The 19,155-nt window shown below is 37.3% G+C and overlaps 2 protein-coding genes and 1 pseudogene across 2 annotated transcripts; 1 reads left to right on the top strand and 2 right to left on the bottom strand.

Annotated features, from left to right (window-relative positions):
* Positions 1 to 1,022: 1,022 nt before the first annotated feature.
* Positions 1,023 to 3,243, top strand: LOC149398749 (uncharacterized). The gene is made up of 2 exons (XM_089614662.1): positions 1,023 to 3,061; positions 3,141 to 3,243. Exons 1-2 carry the CDS (start codon positions 1,038 to 1,040, stop codon positions 3,241 to 3,243), a joined length of 2,127 nt encoding a protein of 708 aa, XP_089470788.1. The 5' UTR covers positions 1,023 to 1,037.
* A 5,408-nt stretch (positions 3,244 to 8,651) lies between these two features.
* LOC149398748 (receptor like protein 24-like) lies at positions 8,652 to 11,381 on the bottom strand. Its single transcript, XM_089614661.1, has 3 exons — positions 11,378 to 11,381; positions 8,930 to 10,939; positions 8,652 to 8,850 (listed from the first exon to the last, which is right to left on the bottom strand). The coding sequence occupies exons 1-2, from the start codon at positions 11,379 to 11,381 to the stop codon at positions 8,931 to 8,933; spliced, it is 2,013 nt and encodes a 670-aa protein (XP_089470787.1). The 3' UTR covers positions 8,652 to 8,850; position 8,930.
* A 179-nt stretch (positions 11,382 to 11,560) lies between these two features.
* Positions 11,561 to 13,405, bottom strand: LOC149398747 (receptor-like protein 9DC1; annotated as a pseudogene).
* Positions 13,406 to 19,155: the final 5,750 nt, after the last annotated feature.

Below are 19,155 nucleotides of genomic sequence, written 5' to 3'. Positions count from 1 at the left end.
TGTAATTAGTTTAATAATATGTTTAAGTTGTTTAATTTTAATTTGTTTAGGTTAATTAAAATTGTCAAATTGAAATTGTAATTAATTTAATAATATGTTTAAGTTGTTTAGTTTTGATTAGTTTAGGTTAATTGAAATTGTCAAATTGAAATTGAAATTGTAATTAGTTTAATTAATAATATGTGTTAAATTGTTAATCATGAAATTAAAATTAGTTAAGTTATTGTATAAATGAGTTGAGAATATTGTATTTTTGTTGTAAACGAGCCACGGAGGTTCTGTTTAGGGTTTAGTTGATTATTATGATAGTTTTAGATGATTTGTATATGCTTTTAAATGAGTTTGCAGGTTTTTGGTTTGTTAGTATTATAGGGGAAACTCTGCCGAATTTTAGATTGAGTTTCTAGCCTATTATTCTCAAATAACATAAAATTCATAATCTCATCTTCATTCATTGATCTTCGTCCCGTAGCAATAAGTAATCGACTTCATTCGTCTTCGTCACTTAGCAACAACTCTTAATAATTGTTCTTTTTTCATTTCGTTTAGCGAAATCAATGTCCAATCCAAGTAGAGATTGGATCACCGAGAACAATCGGTTGTCCTTGCAGTATAAAATCGGAGTTAATGAATTTATCCGTGCTGCAAGAAGATTTCCGAACGATAATTACGAATATCGATGTCCATGCAAGCCTTGCAACAACGTGAGATGGCACGACATTGGAGTTGTAAGGCATCATCTGCTAAACAAAGGGTTTACCCCGGGCTACACAGAATGGTATCATCATGGCGAGGTCGTGCGTTCCGTTGGTCATCTTGAAGAAGTCCCCATCGGAGAAACAACCCAGAGAGGAGTAGGAGGAATACATGCTGCTGTGGAGGATATAAGAGATCACGAGGATTTCGATGGTGTTACGGAGCCGGCTCCGAGCGATGTGCGTGCGGAGGAGCAAGTGGAAGACTTGTTCGCTGAGTTGGAAGCGGAATTGTACCCTGGATGCAAGGAGTTTTCTTCGTTGTCATTCTTGGTTCAGTTGATGCACCTTAAAGTCACGAACCATTGGACGAACAAGTCGTTCACAGAACTGCTGCAGCTTTTGAGGAAGTCTCATCCAGTCGGTAATCGAATACCAGAGAAGCACTACGAGGCAAAAGCGAAGCTGAAGCGTTTTGGCATGGGATACGAGATGATCGACGCGTGCATTAATGACTGTGTCCTATTCCGAAAACATCTCGCGAACGTCGACGTGTGCCCGATATGTAACGAGAGTAGATGGAAGCCAACTGGTAAGAAGATACCGCAGAAGATATTGCGATATTTTCCCTTGAAAGATCGATTGAAGCGACTGTACGCATCTCGACACACGGCGCTTCATATGCAGTGGCACGAAAGAGATCGCGTCAGGGAAGCTGGCGTTCTACGACATCCTGCTGATGGTACAGCGTGGAAGAATTTGGACGAGAGATACCCAGGTTTTGCTGCAGAGCCTCGGAACGTGCGGCTTGGGCTAGCTGCGGATGGATTCAACCCGTTTGGGGATATGAGCCTATCATACAGCATGTGGCCTGTAGTATTTACCGCGTACAACTTGCCGCCTTGGTTGTGCATGAAGAAAGAGTACCTGATGCTGACGCTTCTGATCCCGGGGCCCCATTCACCAGGAAAAGATATGGACGTTTTTTTGCAGCCTGTGGTTGAAGAGCTGAAAGAACTGTGGGAGAATGGAGTCCGCGTTCGTGATGGAGCCAAAGATGAAGTGTTTCGGTTGCGTGCCGCGTTACTTTGGACGATAAACGATTTTCCGGCTAGATCGTATTTATCGGGATGGAGCGGCCAGGGGTATCTCGCTTGCCCTACGTGCAACTTTGACACGCCGTCCCTAAAAGTCAGAAACAGGATCGTCTACTACGACCATCGTCGGTTCTTAAAAAGACGTCACCGATTGAGGAAAAGCAACGATCACTATAAAGATAAGCACGAGAAACGAAATAAACCCGAGAAGTTGACTTCGCAAAACATACTCGCTCAGTTGGCTGGTGTTTCTTGCACGACTACTGGCAAACACGCTGCCTCTGTAGGCAAAAAACGAAAGCGAGCTGAGTGCGAACTGAATTGGACCAAGAAAAGCATCTTTTACGAGTTGCCGTACTGGTCTGAGTCGCAGTTGAAACACAACATGGACGTGATGCACGTAGAGAAGAACGTGTGTGAGAATCTTCTCGGGACGATGCTCAGCTTGGAAAAGAAGAACTATGACACCGAGAAGGCGAGGCTTGACTTGATGGACTTGGGCATCAAGACCGCTTTGCACTTGGAACCAAATGGGGGTGGGTATTACAAACCGCGAGCGTCGTACGTTTTGACCCTTGAGCAGAGACATCGATTTACAGAGTACTTAAAATCTGTAAAATTTCCCGATGGTGTCGCTGGGAATTTAAAAAAAAATGTGACAACTGATGGGAAGCTCACGGGTTTGAAGTCGCATGATTGTCACGTGATCTTGCAAAGATTGTTGGCTGTTGGTATTCGTCCTTTTGTGCCGCAACCAATACATGATACGATCACTGAGCTTTGCAACTTTTTCAAGTTGATAAGTTCGAGAACATTAAGAGCCGAAGATCTTGAAAGAGCACAAGAGTCTATCGTCGAGATCTTATGTAAGCTTGAGATGATATTTCCACCTGCTTTTTTCACGATCATGGTTCACGTGGCGATCCATCTACCAGAGGAAGCGTTGCACGGCGGCCCGGTGCATATGCGGTGGATGTACCCTTTTGAGAGATACCTTGGGACGTTAAAACATTTTGTCAAAAATAGAGCTAGACCAGAAGGCTCTATTGCAGAAGCTTATGTTGTAGAAGAAGCTCTAACGTTCATTGCAAGGTATATTGAAGATAAGAAAGTAGTTGAAGAAGTTCAAGTGCGAGAGCTCTCCGTTTTTCGATCCGAGATGTGTGTGCCTTATGGGATGATGAATGCGATAGTATTAGACGATGAGCAAAGAGAAAAAGCGGAGTGGTACATCTATACCAACTGTCCTGAAGTGGATCCGTATTTGGTGTAAGTAATCGATCAACTTGCTTCTCTAAAACATTTCATTGTTGTATTTTCTTTAAGCAATGTTTTAAACATGCAACAGCAAGCATTTGGATTTCCTGAACGAATCTGGAGTTCGCGATATTGAAGCGGAGCATAGAAAAGGATTCAAAGATTGGTTTGCGAACAAGGTAATAACACAATAACCCGTTTTTTGATAAACACACAAGTGCTAACCAATACTTTGTTTCGTAATAACCAGATTTTTGAAATGAAAGCTAGTGGCTCTGACGTGTCTGACGAGATCTACTCGCTTTCTATCGGTTCCCTTCAAGTCGCTTATCAATATCCATGCTGCTTTGTTAACGGCGTGAAGTTCACTACTCATCGTCGCGATAATCAACGAGTCACTCAAAATAGCGGTGTATGTGTGCCTGTGGATGGTTTCACTTACTACGGTCGTATGGAAGACGTCATAGTGCTGAATTATAGGTACGACTGTCGTGTTGTATTATTCAAATGTATATGGTACGGTGACAAGCACGATTCTCGGCGACTAGTTCACAACGATAAGACTACTGGAGAAACGAGTGCTTTTACCGCGAAACAGTGGTTTACAGAGGAGCCGTACATACTCGCAATTCAAGCGAAACAAGTCTTTTACATCAAAGATCTTGTTTTAGGTGGTAACTGGGAAATCGTTCAGGAATGTAATCATCGAGGGATTTGGGACGTTCCTGAAGTCGACCCCACCACCTCAGCCTCAATTCCGTTGACAATAGAATTGTCAAACATCGATCGTCTGAATCATCGACATGAAATCGAAGATGTTGAGCTCGTAAATATCGTTGACGATGGTGAGGAAGACGATGATGATCATGAGGAATGCATCGTTTTTGAGGGAGAAGATGTTGATGTTGATGTTGATGTTGATGTTGATATATGTAGTGATGACGATGAATGAGAACTATCTATGTAACCACGGTTTTCCTCCGCCATATGTGAGGTTTTATAATAAAATATATCCGTGGTGTCACCCACGTTTTTGTATGATGTTGTTTCCTTTTGTTTTGTGATGTATGTTCACAAATATTGTTTTATTTTATACGATGTCAATTTACAAATGTTGTTTTCATTTTATAGGATGTCGACCGCTTCAGGTTCTGGTGGAGATTCGCCACAGAGACCGGATTCTCAAGGTCCGCCACAGGAACCTGATTCCCAAGGTCCTAGGAAATCAAGGGGACCAACAACCGGCTCGACGTCGGCGCGAGCAACACAGGGTGTACCGGGTGCGAAGGTGGTCAAGTGGGACCCAATAAACCAAACATTCTATCAAGAAGTAAGGAAAGAAAATAAAAAGGTTGGACTATTTAACAACCGCCTCGGTGCTTTGGTGAAAGCACATATCCCGCCTACGACTCGTGATTGGAGTGAAGTGACTCCCCAGATGTTGGCTGCTATTTTGAGCGCACTTCATTCCGAGTTCAGATTTGTGTACACGGATCCTGACACCGGCGAGAATCTGCCTGCGGATTGCTATCAGAATACGATTGATCAGACTATCATTCGGAATGCCAAGATCAGGCGACGCAACCAGAAGTCCAAGCTATCAGAGAAGTTCAGGTTGGAGTTTTGTGGGAGCACAGAAAACGCTAAGGCGGAAACACCACCGGGATATAAGAAAGAAGATTGGGAGGCGGTGGTAGACGAGTTCGCAACTGACGATTGGAAGGTACGTAATGTATGATTGTAATAAATCACAATATCTTTATCAGATTGAATAATGACAAAATTAATTATTTGCAGAAAAAGTCTAATCGCAACAAGGAGAATTCGAAGAAGAAGAAGACGAGGTCGACTCAAGGATCTCTTTCTTTCTTGGCTCATCGTCATTTGAACGTAAGTTATTCTAATTTTGAAATACTTAATTTGAAATAAATTCAGTACTTATATTTTCATAACAATTGCAGAGTAAGGATGATGGGACTTTGGGCTCCCCGTTAACGACGTGGGAGCAAAAACACCATAATAGAAAAGGTGAATGGACGACAGATTGGGCGAGACGAGCACATGTAAGTCATATGTGATAATTAAGATTACGTTACTTACAAAATAATTAATTTTTAATAATTTTTTTATGTGTAAAGGCGCGGATAGTTACTCTATTGGCGGATCTTCAGCGACAAGCAGAAGAGCAAGGCGTAGTCTTTAACCAGGACGCCGCAGAGGAGCACGCGATGCAAGAAATTCTCGGGAACCGTCAAGATTGGTACGTTGGAATAGGTCCATCGGTCCCGAGATCATCTTGGGCTATTGCTCAGGCTCAGGACGAAAGCTCGTCGTCAGGCTCAGGCTCGTCGCGGCGCCGCGTTCCAGATCCAAAGGTTGACGAGCTTCAAGCTCAGGTGGCGGCACAACAACTCGCTATGGATGAGATGAGGCGAGCCAACCAACAACATATGGAGGAGGTGCAGCGACAACTGTTCGCGTTCAGGCAGCAGTTTTCGCCCTTGCCTCAGATGTCGCCCGGCACGATGCCACAGATGCCTCAGATGTCGCCCGGCATGATGCCACAGATGCCTCAGACGATGCCATCGCCTCAGATGCACCCTATGCATCAGACAACGCCGCCATCAGTTTCAATGGCAGATGCTCAGACGACGCCGCCAGGTTCAGCAGATTACCTGCGAGAGCGTACGAGCGGCAGCGAGCGTACGAGCGGCAGTGGACGAGGAGGTAGCAGCAGTTCTGGAGGAAGATTTGGCGGAAGAGGGAGTAAACTGTTCAAGGATTGGTTTACAAACCGAGGAAAAGGAAAGGGAAAAGAATGAACATTTTTTTTTAATTATTTATCGTACATTATAATAATTATTGTAATCGAACGACAAATGGTTTGTTTTTATTGTTATTATGAATATTAATTAATGAATTTTCTAATTAATAAATTATTTAGTTATTTGATTATAATTATAGAATTCATAAGCATAATAAATATTAAAAAAAAAACCTTTAAAAAGCTAACCGGTGCGACTAGTCGCACCCAAAAAATTGGCGGGTAGGCCAACGGGTGCGACTAGTCGCACCCAAAAAATTGGCGGGTAGGCCATTGGGTGCGACTAGTCGCACCTGTTGGCCTACCCGCCAATTTTTTGGGTGCGACTAGTCGCACCCATTGGCCTACCCGCCAATTTTTTGGGTGCGAAAAGTCGCACCCAATGGCCTTCCCGCGGACTTTTTCGCTCCTCTTTTCTGACTTACGGGTGCGGATATGGGTGCGAAAATCCGCACCTAAAAGTCGCACCTAAAAGTCATGGCCATCGGGTGCGACTAGTCGCACCCATGACCTTTAGGTGCGAACTTTCGGGTGCGATTTTGTCGCACCTAAAGTCGCACCTAAAGGTGTCATTGGGTGCGACTTTCGACCTTTAGGTGCGAAAAAAGTCGCACCCAATGCTGTTTTTTGTACTAGTGACTAGCGATCCTCTTGATGAGTCAAAGTTCAAATCTTCTGCTGAAGAATAAAGTGTATCCAATAGATACTCCGATTCCTAAACCCGTCCCATATTCTGAAGTCTGAAGTCGAGTACCGATCAACCGTACTATACTCATTAGGAGTCTGAGAAAATAGTTGAGCGCCTTCCAAGTAGTCAGAAGAACCGGAAGGATTATTTCTTTTGGGTTGAGGGGGCTTATGGTTTTGACCAATGCCCGATTACTTATACTTAGTCTCAGATATCTCTGAGATCCTTGACTTGTCTAAAGAAGAGCGTTCTCTACCTTTACATTGTCGGACTCTGACTTTCTCGACGACTACTACCGCTACCTCTATTCAAGTAAGTGTTATACGATCGTGATTTTTCACTTATGCTCATTGATCTATTAGCATTGTCAGCCCTAATGTGGTTTTCACGGACTTTTGCAGAGATGACGAAGAAGAGAGGCGCACCCGCTGTGGTTCCGAGCAGTCCCAAGCGCCATCGTCCGTCTAAATGTTTGTGTACGTTTAATTAATCTGCAATTATATATTCACAGTAGAGTTAAGACTCGTTCTCAGAGGATTCTGTGTCCTCTGCTCCTCTTATTGTAAGTAATATATCTGCAATATCTTGAATATCAATTACCTCTCTAACACGCGTGTCTTTGATCTCCAACACATTTTCAATCATATCCTACCAAAAAATAAATATCAACAAAATAATCGTAGTTAGCGTAAAAAATCGGAAAACAAATTAACTTGACGCACAGATTGGCTAAAAGAAATCTTTATTTATGACATAAAATTTTCTTAATGACTGGAACGCCCAACTTTTTCGGTGTGAAAAGGACAACAATATCGTACCTCAATTGACCCACCCCAATGACTTATTTATGTACAATAAAAAAGAATAAAATAGCTTATTTACCGTCTTCTGACTCTCTATCGGCCAACTCGCGAACCTGACACACAAGAATTTTTGCTAAAAGATTGATCGCTCTATGTTCTCAAACTGTCTTTACATTCAAAAAGAGCCACTTTGGGCTAATCCTTTTTATATGGGTAACCATGCTAACCACCTAAATCATTATAACCTAAAACTCTCTGATTAGCAATGCTATTTTTTTTTTTTTGATTAATGAGACTTTGGTTAGAGCATCATATTCCTACCAAAGCATTTTACAAGCTAGATGACACTTAGCCAAAATCCTACCAATTTGAACAAACTGTATTGCATTCGAGCTTTTCAGAAACAAGGAAGAGAAGAAGAGAAACAGTCATTAAATCAAGTATCAATATAGTAGTGCTAATACAGTAATACTATTTGGTTCTTGTCATTCTTTCTTACTTTATCCAAGACTGCCCTCAAAACTACATCAAATTTTTCGCTAAGTCTAATTATAATCTCCTAATCCCCAACATTCCCTAATAACTATAACTTCTAATCAATCTACAATTCTTCTAAGCCAAAGGATTACTAACCTTCCAAGGCCAAAGGATTACTAACCTACCCTTCTCCATGTGTTTTTGAGAAGTGGTTAACCTCTCTTGTCGAAGTTTAATTGCAATTATTATATAGCAATAATAGAGTTTATGATAGGGCTAAAAATATGACATCTTGGTAGTGTTTTTTCTCATTGTTCAATATGAGCCATTTATTCTAAAACTATTAACAGTAATGTCATGAAAAACAGTTGTTTAATAACATTTTATCATATAACATTTTGTCATTAAATATCGTTAATGTAGTTTTTTTCATGACAATGAGTGAGATATGTACAAAAAGACAACATGTGAAAATACAAATATATCCTCTCAGTAATTTGGTCGAAATTCATTAATACAAATATATTAAATACTTGCATAACGTTACCATGGGATTTTGTGAAATATCATCAAGCCGTTGATTTACTTTTTCATTCATTAAAAAATGTAAATTAGTCGGGATTCATGCTTTTTGCATGGTAAAATATAATGATAAAATTGGCTCATGCATGGTATATATATTTCACATCCTGATCACAAAGTCGGGGGTTAATTATTTGATACTGAAATTACAAGCAAAAAAAGTGAATTTTGACCAAACTCGAGAATATATATTTGTTAGCTTCCCATCAAAATAAATAAAAGACCCAATTTAAGGTAGATATTTTTTTTTTCGAAATTTAAGGTAGATAATTACGTTTAACTTGATTACACTTAAAAAGAACAGAGAAGAATCGGCAAATCCTCTGGTCCATTCAGATCATATTACATGAAAATAGAAAGAAGAAAAAAAAACAAGTGCATCTTCAAACAAATGTAGAACTCGCAGCACCACTTCTCGTGCTCATTCCTGAGTAGAAAAAAAAAAAGAGTTAAAATATGAACAGCAAGATATAAAATATCAAAGAGGAAATTACCGAAAATCACACCTTATTTAATATGCTTTATTATGTCCGCTAGACATTTGCAGTATGGTTTTCTAGCAATCCTTTTTTGAAGCCAAAAATCGAATCTTCTGGTGAAGAACAGAGCGTACCCAATGGATACTCCGATTCCGAGACCTGCACCGTATCCAATAGTTGCAAACAGCTTCCACGTCAGTGTTTCATCATCGCCATCGTCAACCTCTTCATTGTCATCCTCTTCTTTGTCATCCTCTTCGTCGCCACACGGCTTCGTCAATGGAAATCCACACAACCCCGAATTTCCACCGTACGAATTGTTGTTGAACGTATCGAACTGTCCTCCTCGAGGTATTTTTCCATCCAAGTTGTTGTAGGATAGATTTAGAAAACTGAGCTGATTTAGATTCGAGGCCAATTGCTGCGGGATTTCTCCGACGAGCTCGTTGGAAGAGAGGTCTAACCACTCGAGATTACTCAAATCTCCCAACGTGTGTGGAATCGGACCGACGAGGCTGTTGTGAGAGAAATTGAGGCCTTTGAGCGAATCGAGCTTCCCGATCGTTTTCGGAATCGCACCCGTGAATCCATTTCTTGAGAAATCAATCGTTGTGAACAAGGTTAGGATTTTCTCCAGCTCGATGTAGTTTCCTTTCATTGACACCGCCACAGAGTCGTGATAATAGGCAAACGGGTTTTCTTTGTTATCCAAGTATTCCAACGTATTTGCATGCGCACCGATCATTGCCTTGAAATTCTCAAAATATTTTGCTGGCAAGACACCCACAAACATGTTGTCGGAGAGATCCATGATTCTCAACTTCAGAAAAGGAAAGCTACTCTTGGGATTCTTTATTGCACCATGAAATCTGTTAGACCTCAATACAAGAACTCGTAGCTCTGGAAGAGACTCCAAGAACTGAGGAAAAACGTCATTGAGTTCGTTGTTTCCGACATCTAGAACTTCCAAACGCTTGGAGTTAAGCAAAGATCGCGGCAGCGGGCCTTCCAATTTGTTTCCGTTGAGGTTTAGCGTTCTCAAAGAGCTTCCATTTGAAAACGCTGAAGGAATAATGCCATCAAACTTGTTCATTCTCAAATCCAAAACTGACAAAGAGTTGCTGAAATTTCCAAGGCACGGAAGGATATTGCCGTTGAAGCTGTTGTTTGACAGGTCGAGAACTTCGAGAAAATTGTGGTTGCAAAGCAGAGATGATATTCCTCCACTCAATTGATTGTTGGATGCAAAAAATGCAACTGTAGACTGAGGCAGAATCGGAAGATGGCCTTGAAGCCGATTAGATCGGAGGTCAATGTATTCGAAGCTATGATTCAGTGGAGGAATTGGGCTTATGTGTGTAAATGAGTTGTAAGAAAGATTCAGACTACGAAAATATGGATAATTATCTTTGGAGAGATTCCACAACCATGCGGGAATACTACCTTCAATTTTGTTTTGGGAAAGGTCTAAATAGTCTAATCGCTCTAAGCTTTTCAGACCGTTTGGGAACTGAGAAATATTGCAAGAAGACAATGTCAAAGTTGAAAGAGTTTTTGACTTCAAGACAGTGTGGTTAGAATGGGGGATGGAAATAACAGATAAGCTATTAAAAGAAAGGTCCAGCCAATCAAGTGTTCTAAGCTCTAAAAAATGTTCCAATATCACGACACCACTCAATTTATTGTTCCCTAGAAACAAGGACTCTAGATTTGGAAGGGAATATAACCAAGTGGGTATTGTCCCATAAAGAAGGTTGTTGTCTAATCTCAAGATTTGTAAATTCAATGGAAGAGGTCCCAAGAGTTGATGATTTGAAGAGTCACATAGAAAAGCTTTTTTAGTTGATGAGTTGCTACAAAGATAGGGTAGCTGGCCTTCAAGTTTGTTGTATGAAAGATCTAAGAAAGTGATTTCACTGCTGAAACATGTTGGAAAGGTTATATCTCTTTCTAATAATCTTATGTTGGAAAGCGTCAATGCGGTGAGTTGGGAATGAAAAGTTATATCTCTTTCTAATAATCTTATCTTACACGTCTCTATTTACACATCAATAATAATACAAATTGAAAAGTTACAGTGATGGGAAAAAAATTAAAAATAAGTAACAAGTTTATATATCGGCGCACCCTTTTCAAAATAATCATCTCAACAAGAAGAAGAAATTAAGAAAACGCTCACCACCAAGGCTGCAGAAGCAAAATCTCATAAATAATATTCAGTCGCATTTTACACAAAAAGTTACTAACAAATGGGAAAGTTACAGTGAGGGGAAAAAAGATAACGAGTTTAAAATTTTAAATATCAGCACACCTTTGCAAATTACATTGACAGATTTTCCACACAGAATAACTTAAAACATTTTTCATTTTTTTTCCCGTTGAGAAGAAGTGTCAACGTTTAAGATCACCAAAGTTTCGAAGAACATACTGAAACTTCACCCGAAGCTTTGAAGAGCTTTTTTTGTGGCTATCTACCCATGGCTAGAGAGTTACACATTTTTCTCAAAAGTGTTAAAAAATGTCAAAACTTACAATAAATATGCTTTCCAGACTGATGTTTGAGAAGTCTGTAATCAGAACAAGTCCACAAAATCATCGTCGCTGGCTAAAGTGTTGAAGGCACATAATATAAGCCTGCAATTTTTAGGTTGTCATACATTATAAGCTTTCGACAATCACGGCTAGTATCTGACAAAGAATAAAACTCAATTGAAAAAAGACCGTGAATAGAACTCTATATCGTTGTCAGAAACATTGAGAAAGATTCGAAACCCAGAAATTATCTTTGCTGAGTTAGACAGTAGGCGAACCGAGATTTTCATAGATATAAACTTGTAGTTATTAGAATTAAATAAAGCAAGAAGACGGTTCGTAGCCGTATCCTTAAGCAACGTTGTTACATTGAGACTATCAGTAAAAGACTGAAAATAGATGGGTTGAATTATTTATCAATGGATGAAGCTGACTCTTTATACGAAGAAACCTATTCGAATACGAGAATGGTAAAACTAAAAACTTAAATAAACTTCTAAATTACAAACTAAGATAAGATAACTAGATAATTCAAACCCACGGTCTTATTTCTAGTAAGTAGCCTTATTCTCCCTTGAAGCAAATACTAATTCTCTTAACAGAACATTACTAAGTTCTTTTAGCAGCTCTATAAGAATGCCGACATCTCTCGGTTATCTATAAAAAATCGAGACCCCTAAAATTCCGACACATGAGCAACAGAAACCAATATAACTTCGATCCTATAATTGAGCAATTAACATAACCAACTTGCTTTTTTTTCAGTTCCAAATTTATAATTAAGCAAATTGAAACGCAAATTATTAGAGAAGATATTTCCTTTTCGGGGTTTGAACATTAAGTGCAGTCACCACTTCAACTACAGCAAAACCTCTCCTTTAACAACTTATTAAACCTTTTTTTTTTTTAAAGAAACAGCTGACTTTATTAGAACCGCGGCAAAGCCGGAAAATCCAGAACTTATTTAACCTTATAGAAGAAACATTGTACATTAAGTACTTTGAAATGCAAATTATTAGAGAAGGGATTCCTTTCGGGGTTTAGAATATTAAGTGCAGTCACTCCAACTACCAGAATACCTCTCCGTTTTAAATATTTAACCACTTATTAAACATTTTATTAAGAAGAAACATTTACTCAGAGTTTCTTTTCTTTCATTTTTTTTTTATGAGAGCGAATTGTTTAATCAAGAGTAGATATTCATAATGAAATTTTTAGCCATGTAAAAAAAAAAAAAAAAAAAAAAAGAAGCCAGTAAATTCCTCATAACAAGACATTGCCAGCCTATTCGAAACATTGAGACTTGGGCTATCTAGTAAATAGAGACGTGTAAGATTTGGCAGCTGAAAAATATGTTCTGGAAATCTCCCTTTGAGTTGGTTGGATGTAAGATACAGATCTGTGAGAGAAGTTGAGAGGTTCATGAAAGAATTGGGTAAGACGTCAAACATGTTGACATCATATAAACTCAAGCCTGTGAGAGAAGTTAGGTTCGTCAGGATTCGTTTCAAGCTACTTGTCTCGGCTCTTAACTCATAATATTGACCGAATTCAAAAGAACCGATTTCAAGTATGAGCAAGTTAGACAAGTAAGCAAGTTCTGGAGGAATATTCCACTGAAATTGGATTCTATAAGGGAAAGGGAAACCTACCAAAGTTGGGTGAGATTGAAGATCCTTTGAAATCATTGCGATAGAGAGAGAGAGATTGGAGATGAGTGAGAGAGAAAAGGCTGCTGTTGGAGAAGAGACCAATGACGTGACTGGTCACATCGTCGCACGTGACTCCATCCCAATTGCAACAATCTTTGCTCATATTCCATGATTCAATATGAAAAGAGTTTTTGAAAGTGAGCAAAGAAGATCTTTCATGAGGATGACAGAGTATTGGCGAAGAGTTTGTTGAAAAAGGATTAAGGAAGAAGAGAAACAGAGGAATCACACACAAAACCCAACCCATTATCTGATCGAGTACTGATGAGATATTATTGTATGAGGTTTTATTTTATCACATTCGAAGATACAACTTATATATAAGTTCGCCCAATAAATATCATTTAATTTTTTTTTTTTTGGCATATTCGTAGTTCTAAGATACACTCGCAACGGATTACATCCACAATAAATTAGATAAATCGGGACCAGCGATAAAAATAACTTTCGTCTGGTCCGAGACTATAAAAAAAAAGTGTTGTAATTGCAATCAATCCAGAGAATTACAAAAGCGGACTTTGTAACTTTTTAATTTTTATATAAACCACTGATATTACATACAACACTAGTGCTAATGTTAGTATATGCATGAAGAATTACCGTTCGTATTTAATATCGAGAACTGTTAGGCAAACTTAATTTATCAATAATGAAATATTATATTGGATGATTTTTTTTTCAAATTTTGTTTGGAAAGATTCATATTTGCCATTAAATGTTAGCATCGATGGGTATCATGACTTAAGTTAACCAATGCAGTATGAACTCTACCGAAAAACAGGTTTTAATGAAACCTGATCTTTCACTTTATGCAATAATAATACGCGTGTCTGTTACGTTATGACTTAATTTTGGATAAATTTAAAATGCTGACATACAATTTTAGATGCATTTTTAAATTTTAATGGAAATTAGACACAACTTGAGAATTTTTTCTATTCTAATTATTTTCTAAAATTAGGTTGAATGAAATTTTTCTCCGATGATCATAATTTAATCTAACATATTGAAACATATAATTAAATTAATCATCTAGTTTTTTTTTTAAAATAAATATGTTATTACTAAGTAAATTTTAATATTTGTATATGTGTTTCTGAAATAAAATCATAGTAAAATAATACTTTTAAAGACCTTAATTATATGCGTCATTTTGAATCTCCATATATATACTATTGATAAAACTCCTCACAATCTACATTTTTTTTTTGCGTTGTAGATTTGTAACCAAAACTAAACTATAAAATTTGAATATAGCCAATGTTTGTAAACTTTTAGAAAAATAGTCAATGACAATTATATTTTACTTAAATATCCTTATATTAAACATGTTATAATTTACAAAAAAAAAATGTAAATAATTTAAAAATTTGACAATTAATGTACCAATAGTGAACTCCGACGGAATTCTACAGTCGTAGACATGATTTTTCATCCAACACAATGGGTCTATTTTTGAAGCTCTTCTCGCTACGAATCCGTAGGATTTTGGAATCACTAAATTTCGAGTTCATATGAGAAAGATATGGATTTTTGAAGTTTTGATGAGAAAAAAAACTTTATGATAGAGAAAGTGACGAATCACTGTAGCAAAAAATAAAAAATAAAAACTGGAAAGACAAAATATGAAATTTGACTGGCTTATTCAAGTGACACCTCATCTGTTTAGCTATTTTCCTAAAGTTTTCAAACGTTGGCTATATACCAAACGTGATGTTTGGAATGGGTTAATAAGTTATAATTTTTTTTTTCTTTTATTGCTATATTGGGCTCATTTGATTTTTTATTTTTACAAAGGCCATTTAGTTGTATAAACATGTAATAGACATGAAAGAGAAGTATGAATAAATCAAACAAATAATAGATACAAAAATATGTTGCTAATGTAGGTCTATTTATTTTACATCTTAATTGTTATATATTTATGATTACTTTTTTTAATTGTATAATCAATTCTTATTTTTTTTTATACATAATAAAACTAGTTATCTGACATTATCGAGTTTTTTTTTAAATCTATAAAATTATAAATCTATATTAATTTTAGCCCTCCTTGACATAATTCATGACTTGTTCCTGGTTGCTTGTGTTTACTTTTCAAATACATAAAGGAAAAAAAACACAAAAAACAAAAAGGCTAGACTTGATGGAAGATTGTATTGCTTGGCTGGTGAGTGTTCTTATCAGCATTGAATAAAAATGTTGGACCACAAAGACTTCTATTCAACCATGTATTGGTTGGCTAGTGAATGTACTATATCGGCAATTATGTAAAAATGTTGTTTCTTGATAATTGGTGTCATACCAGTTTTATAACTTGATAATGCCACCGGCAATATTTTCCGTAAATTACCTATAAGTTTAACTAAATTTATGTTAGTCAAGACATGCTTGCTTGTGTTTACTTTCCACATCCGAAAATGACTAAAAAAACTTTAATGTGTTGATTACATGGAGATTAAAGACTTTATTCAGAATTAGACGTTTCAATACTTGCCCAACTAAGACCAACGACTTCATGGAAAATTGTATTGTCATGTCAGTTTCACAAGTTGATAGAAGAAATATAAATACAACATTGTTATGGTGTAAACTTGACTGGGTCTATAACCACAGAAAATGAGAAAGTATTTCCTTCCTTATATTTACAAAATAAAGATATCATGCGTGATTCAATATTGATTTATCATTAATATATCTATTGATCCACATAATGAAATGGACTTGTAGCAGCAATAATCTTGGAAACCTCATGGAAAATTGTTTTGCCTGGTTACTGAACGTTCAAAATTGTATTGTTCCACAATTTGATAGAAGAAGATGAAAAAACATCATGATTGTGTTATCTTGACCGGGTCTATGACCACAATAAATGAAGTAGTATTTCGTATTGTTTTTATTTACAAAATAAAGATATATCATGTGCGATTGAATATTATCATTAATACCACAACACAAAAGGCTACACACGTCAAATATAATTTACAACTGAGTAGAGCAAAGACCAAGTTTAGATTCTGAGCAAAATCAAAAGACTCTTTATTAGATCGTTTATTTCTTATTATTTCGATAAAGAATGTTAATGAATACAACTGACTTTAAACTATCAATCTTTGATTCATAAGTTAGTGCCCGTTAGGAATTCACCTGAAAAAAGTGAATGAGATCTATAAAAATATAAGTTACACACCTTATTGAAAATTGACTTCACATATATAGAACCACATGATAATTTTCAGCGGAATGTGATTTGCGTGATGACCATCGAGGTTATTATTATTATTATTATTATTATTATTATTATTATTATTATCATTATTATTATTATTATTATTATTATTATTATTATTATTATTATTATTATTATTATTATGTTTTGAAGAGGGCATTATTAGCCAATAATACAATAACAGATGTATACAAATATGAGAATCTATTATTATGCCTCATAAACACACTCCAAAATATAAACAGAATTCGATCTCGCGTTCTATCCGTAATTACCACTTGTCCCAAACAAGTTCAGGTCTTTCTCTCACGTTATTGTTATACCATTTCGATAGGACTCAAATATGGTCGAGTCATTAAGCTATAATAAGGAGAAAGAAAATATATTTTTTTGCGGGTTCAATTATTAAGGAATTAAAATAAATTGGCATTTGATCAGTCTTAAACTTCAGAAATTGTTCCTCACAATGTTTAGCATTTGTTTTGCTCCGCCTTTCAGCGTTTCCTCTGTTTATCTTGCGCTCGTTCGATTTTGTTTGTCAATTTTGGTGGGTTTTTTATTTTTATTTTGGAATAGATCTTAAGTTTAGGAAAGCTCATAGCAGTGCTAGAGGCGAATATGTCGATAATAGGACAAATTAAAATGGTGATTTGTGCCAAAATAAAATAGTTTCGATAATCAGGATGGAATGATATTTTGACGAGTGGGATCTTTAATTTCCAGATGTTGATCTATAAGGTTGCCTAGGAAGCTTCAGAATTTCGTCTGCTTCAAAGACAAGAATATCAGATTTATGTTCAATTGATCAATGATAAGACTTTGGAGTTATGAAATCAACACAACTGAAGTCAATTCGGTAAATTACATGTGATATGTGTAACTTTTCATGATGCGCTATTAAACATATCAATATAATATCATACATAAATGTTTCTGTGCTGTAAATAAAAGCAATATCTACATTATTTATGATCGTTCACTAGCCACTAGCCACTAGCCAGCCTGTACAATTTTTCAAGTCTTTAGGGGCCGTTTGGTTTAGTTTTCTAAACTCGTTTTCTGTTTTTAAATTCTGTTTTCTGATTCTAATTTTTAAATTTAAAAAACAGATTTAGAATTACGTTTCAGAATATTTTAAATGTTGTTTGGTTATGTTTTTCATTCAATTGTATAGAGATAAAATAGAAAACAACTTTTCATTGTTTTCTGTTTTCTGAACAAATTTCAAAGAAAACAGAAACATGATTCTAAATCTGTTTTCTAAAAACATAAGCAAACAGTTTTTCTAAAACTGTTTTCTAGAATTTAGAATCAGAAAACAGAAAATGAATTTGGAAAAGTAAACCAAACGGGGCCTTAGTCTTTTTTCTGGGTTTGAAAATTCAACATAAACAAGTCTATCTAGACTAACATGGGGAGATTAAATTGTTGATGTGACACTCTAACATATCAATTAAGTTATAGGTCCCACCTTATTAAACTAAATTTTGACCATCAGAACAGGAAAGAAAAAAATTTGGACATTCAACTTTATTTTAAGAAACGATTATTGAAAACATAATTAATTGTGTCAAAATTCCATTAAAATTTCAAAACTCAAATTTGTAAATTGGGACTTCCAATTTCTCCAAAATTCAGCCTTATTGTTTAAGAGACATGCGGATTATTATTGCCATAAATATGAATTTGTCCACGCAAAATTTGATCTTATTCTTAACACATTGTCCTTTATACTTGCCAGTTTAATGTTCAGCTTATGTGAATTATTTCTAGCGTGTTGAGACATCAAGTTGGCCCAACTTTTTCTCCAAATTAAATACGAATTGTAATTTTTCATGCATTTTGTTGATAGACAAAATTAGTACAACAATCGTCTCACTAAGAGCACTTGGTTCTGAGAACGCAGTCTCGAGAAGTCCGAGTCTTTAGGCAGGATTATCTCTAAATACAGACGAATCTGGTAAAAGAGAGATAGTAAACGAGGGTGTTGAATGATAGGTGAAGTTTGTGGCGAGTGCTTGTGCATGCATAAAATATATGTCATCATTTCCTGAGCGAACTCCTTCCTTATTTATAGGGGTATTTTGGTCAAGTACGTGGGGTGACCAGTCCCACGTTCTCGACGGTTTAAAGAGTAATTGTTCCCATGACATGCGTAATTTGGGATATTCCTTGTGCGCTCGGCATGTAACCGTTGATGTGTGCGTTTTGCGAGCCACGAGACGGGAGTATCCGACGGACCACTCGACGAGGCAACGAGCCACGAGACGGACACGAGAGACGCACTAGGCGAGACGACATGCCACGATACAAACAAGAGAGATGTACTCAACGAGGCAACATGCCACGAGACGTACTCATTGAGACAATGAGCCACGAGATGGGCAAGTCTCCGATGGACCACTCGGCGAGGCGACGAGCCATGAAACGGACAAGAGAGACGCACTAGGCGAGATGACATGCCACGAGATGAACATGAAAGACGTACTCGGCGAGGCGACATGCCACAAGATGGACAGGAGAGACGTACTCAAGCAAGGCGACAAGCCACGAGACGGGAGAGTCTCCGACGGACCACTCAACGAGGTCACGGGATGATGCACCGGATGGACCGTTCGGCAAGATGGATAAGCCCAACACATAAAACATAAGCATGAGGGATGTACTCGGCGAGGCGACGAGCCACGAGACGGGAGAGTACTACTCGGCAAAGCGACGACGAGTCATTGTCCAGCTAGCCACCTCGAAGCCACGTGCCACTATGAACCAAGGCCGGAGAG

Source organism: Urtica dioica, chromosome 5 (assembly GCF_054948205.1).
Source record: "Urtica dioica subsp. dioica isolate 48M chromosome 5, U.dioica_male_clone48M_v1_H2, whole genome shotgun sequence".
Taxonomy (NCBI): Eukaryota; Viridiplantae; Streptophyta; class Magnoliopsida; order Rosales; family Urticaceae; genus Urtica; species Urtica dioica.
Note: the sequence above shows the minus strand (reverse complement) of the source record. Positions and strands in the feature narration are given on the sequence as shown.

Bases quoted from the DNA above. Each gene is read 5' to 3' on its own strand.
- LOC149398749 (XM_089614662.1), top strand. From the start codon at position 1,038: ATGCACCTTAAAGTCACGAACCATTGGACGAACAAGTCGTTCACAGAA. The intron at 3,062-3,140 runs GTAAGTAATCGA...AACATGCAACAG, and splicing joins GAAGTGGATCCGTATTTGGT to CAAGCATTTGGATTTCCTGA.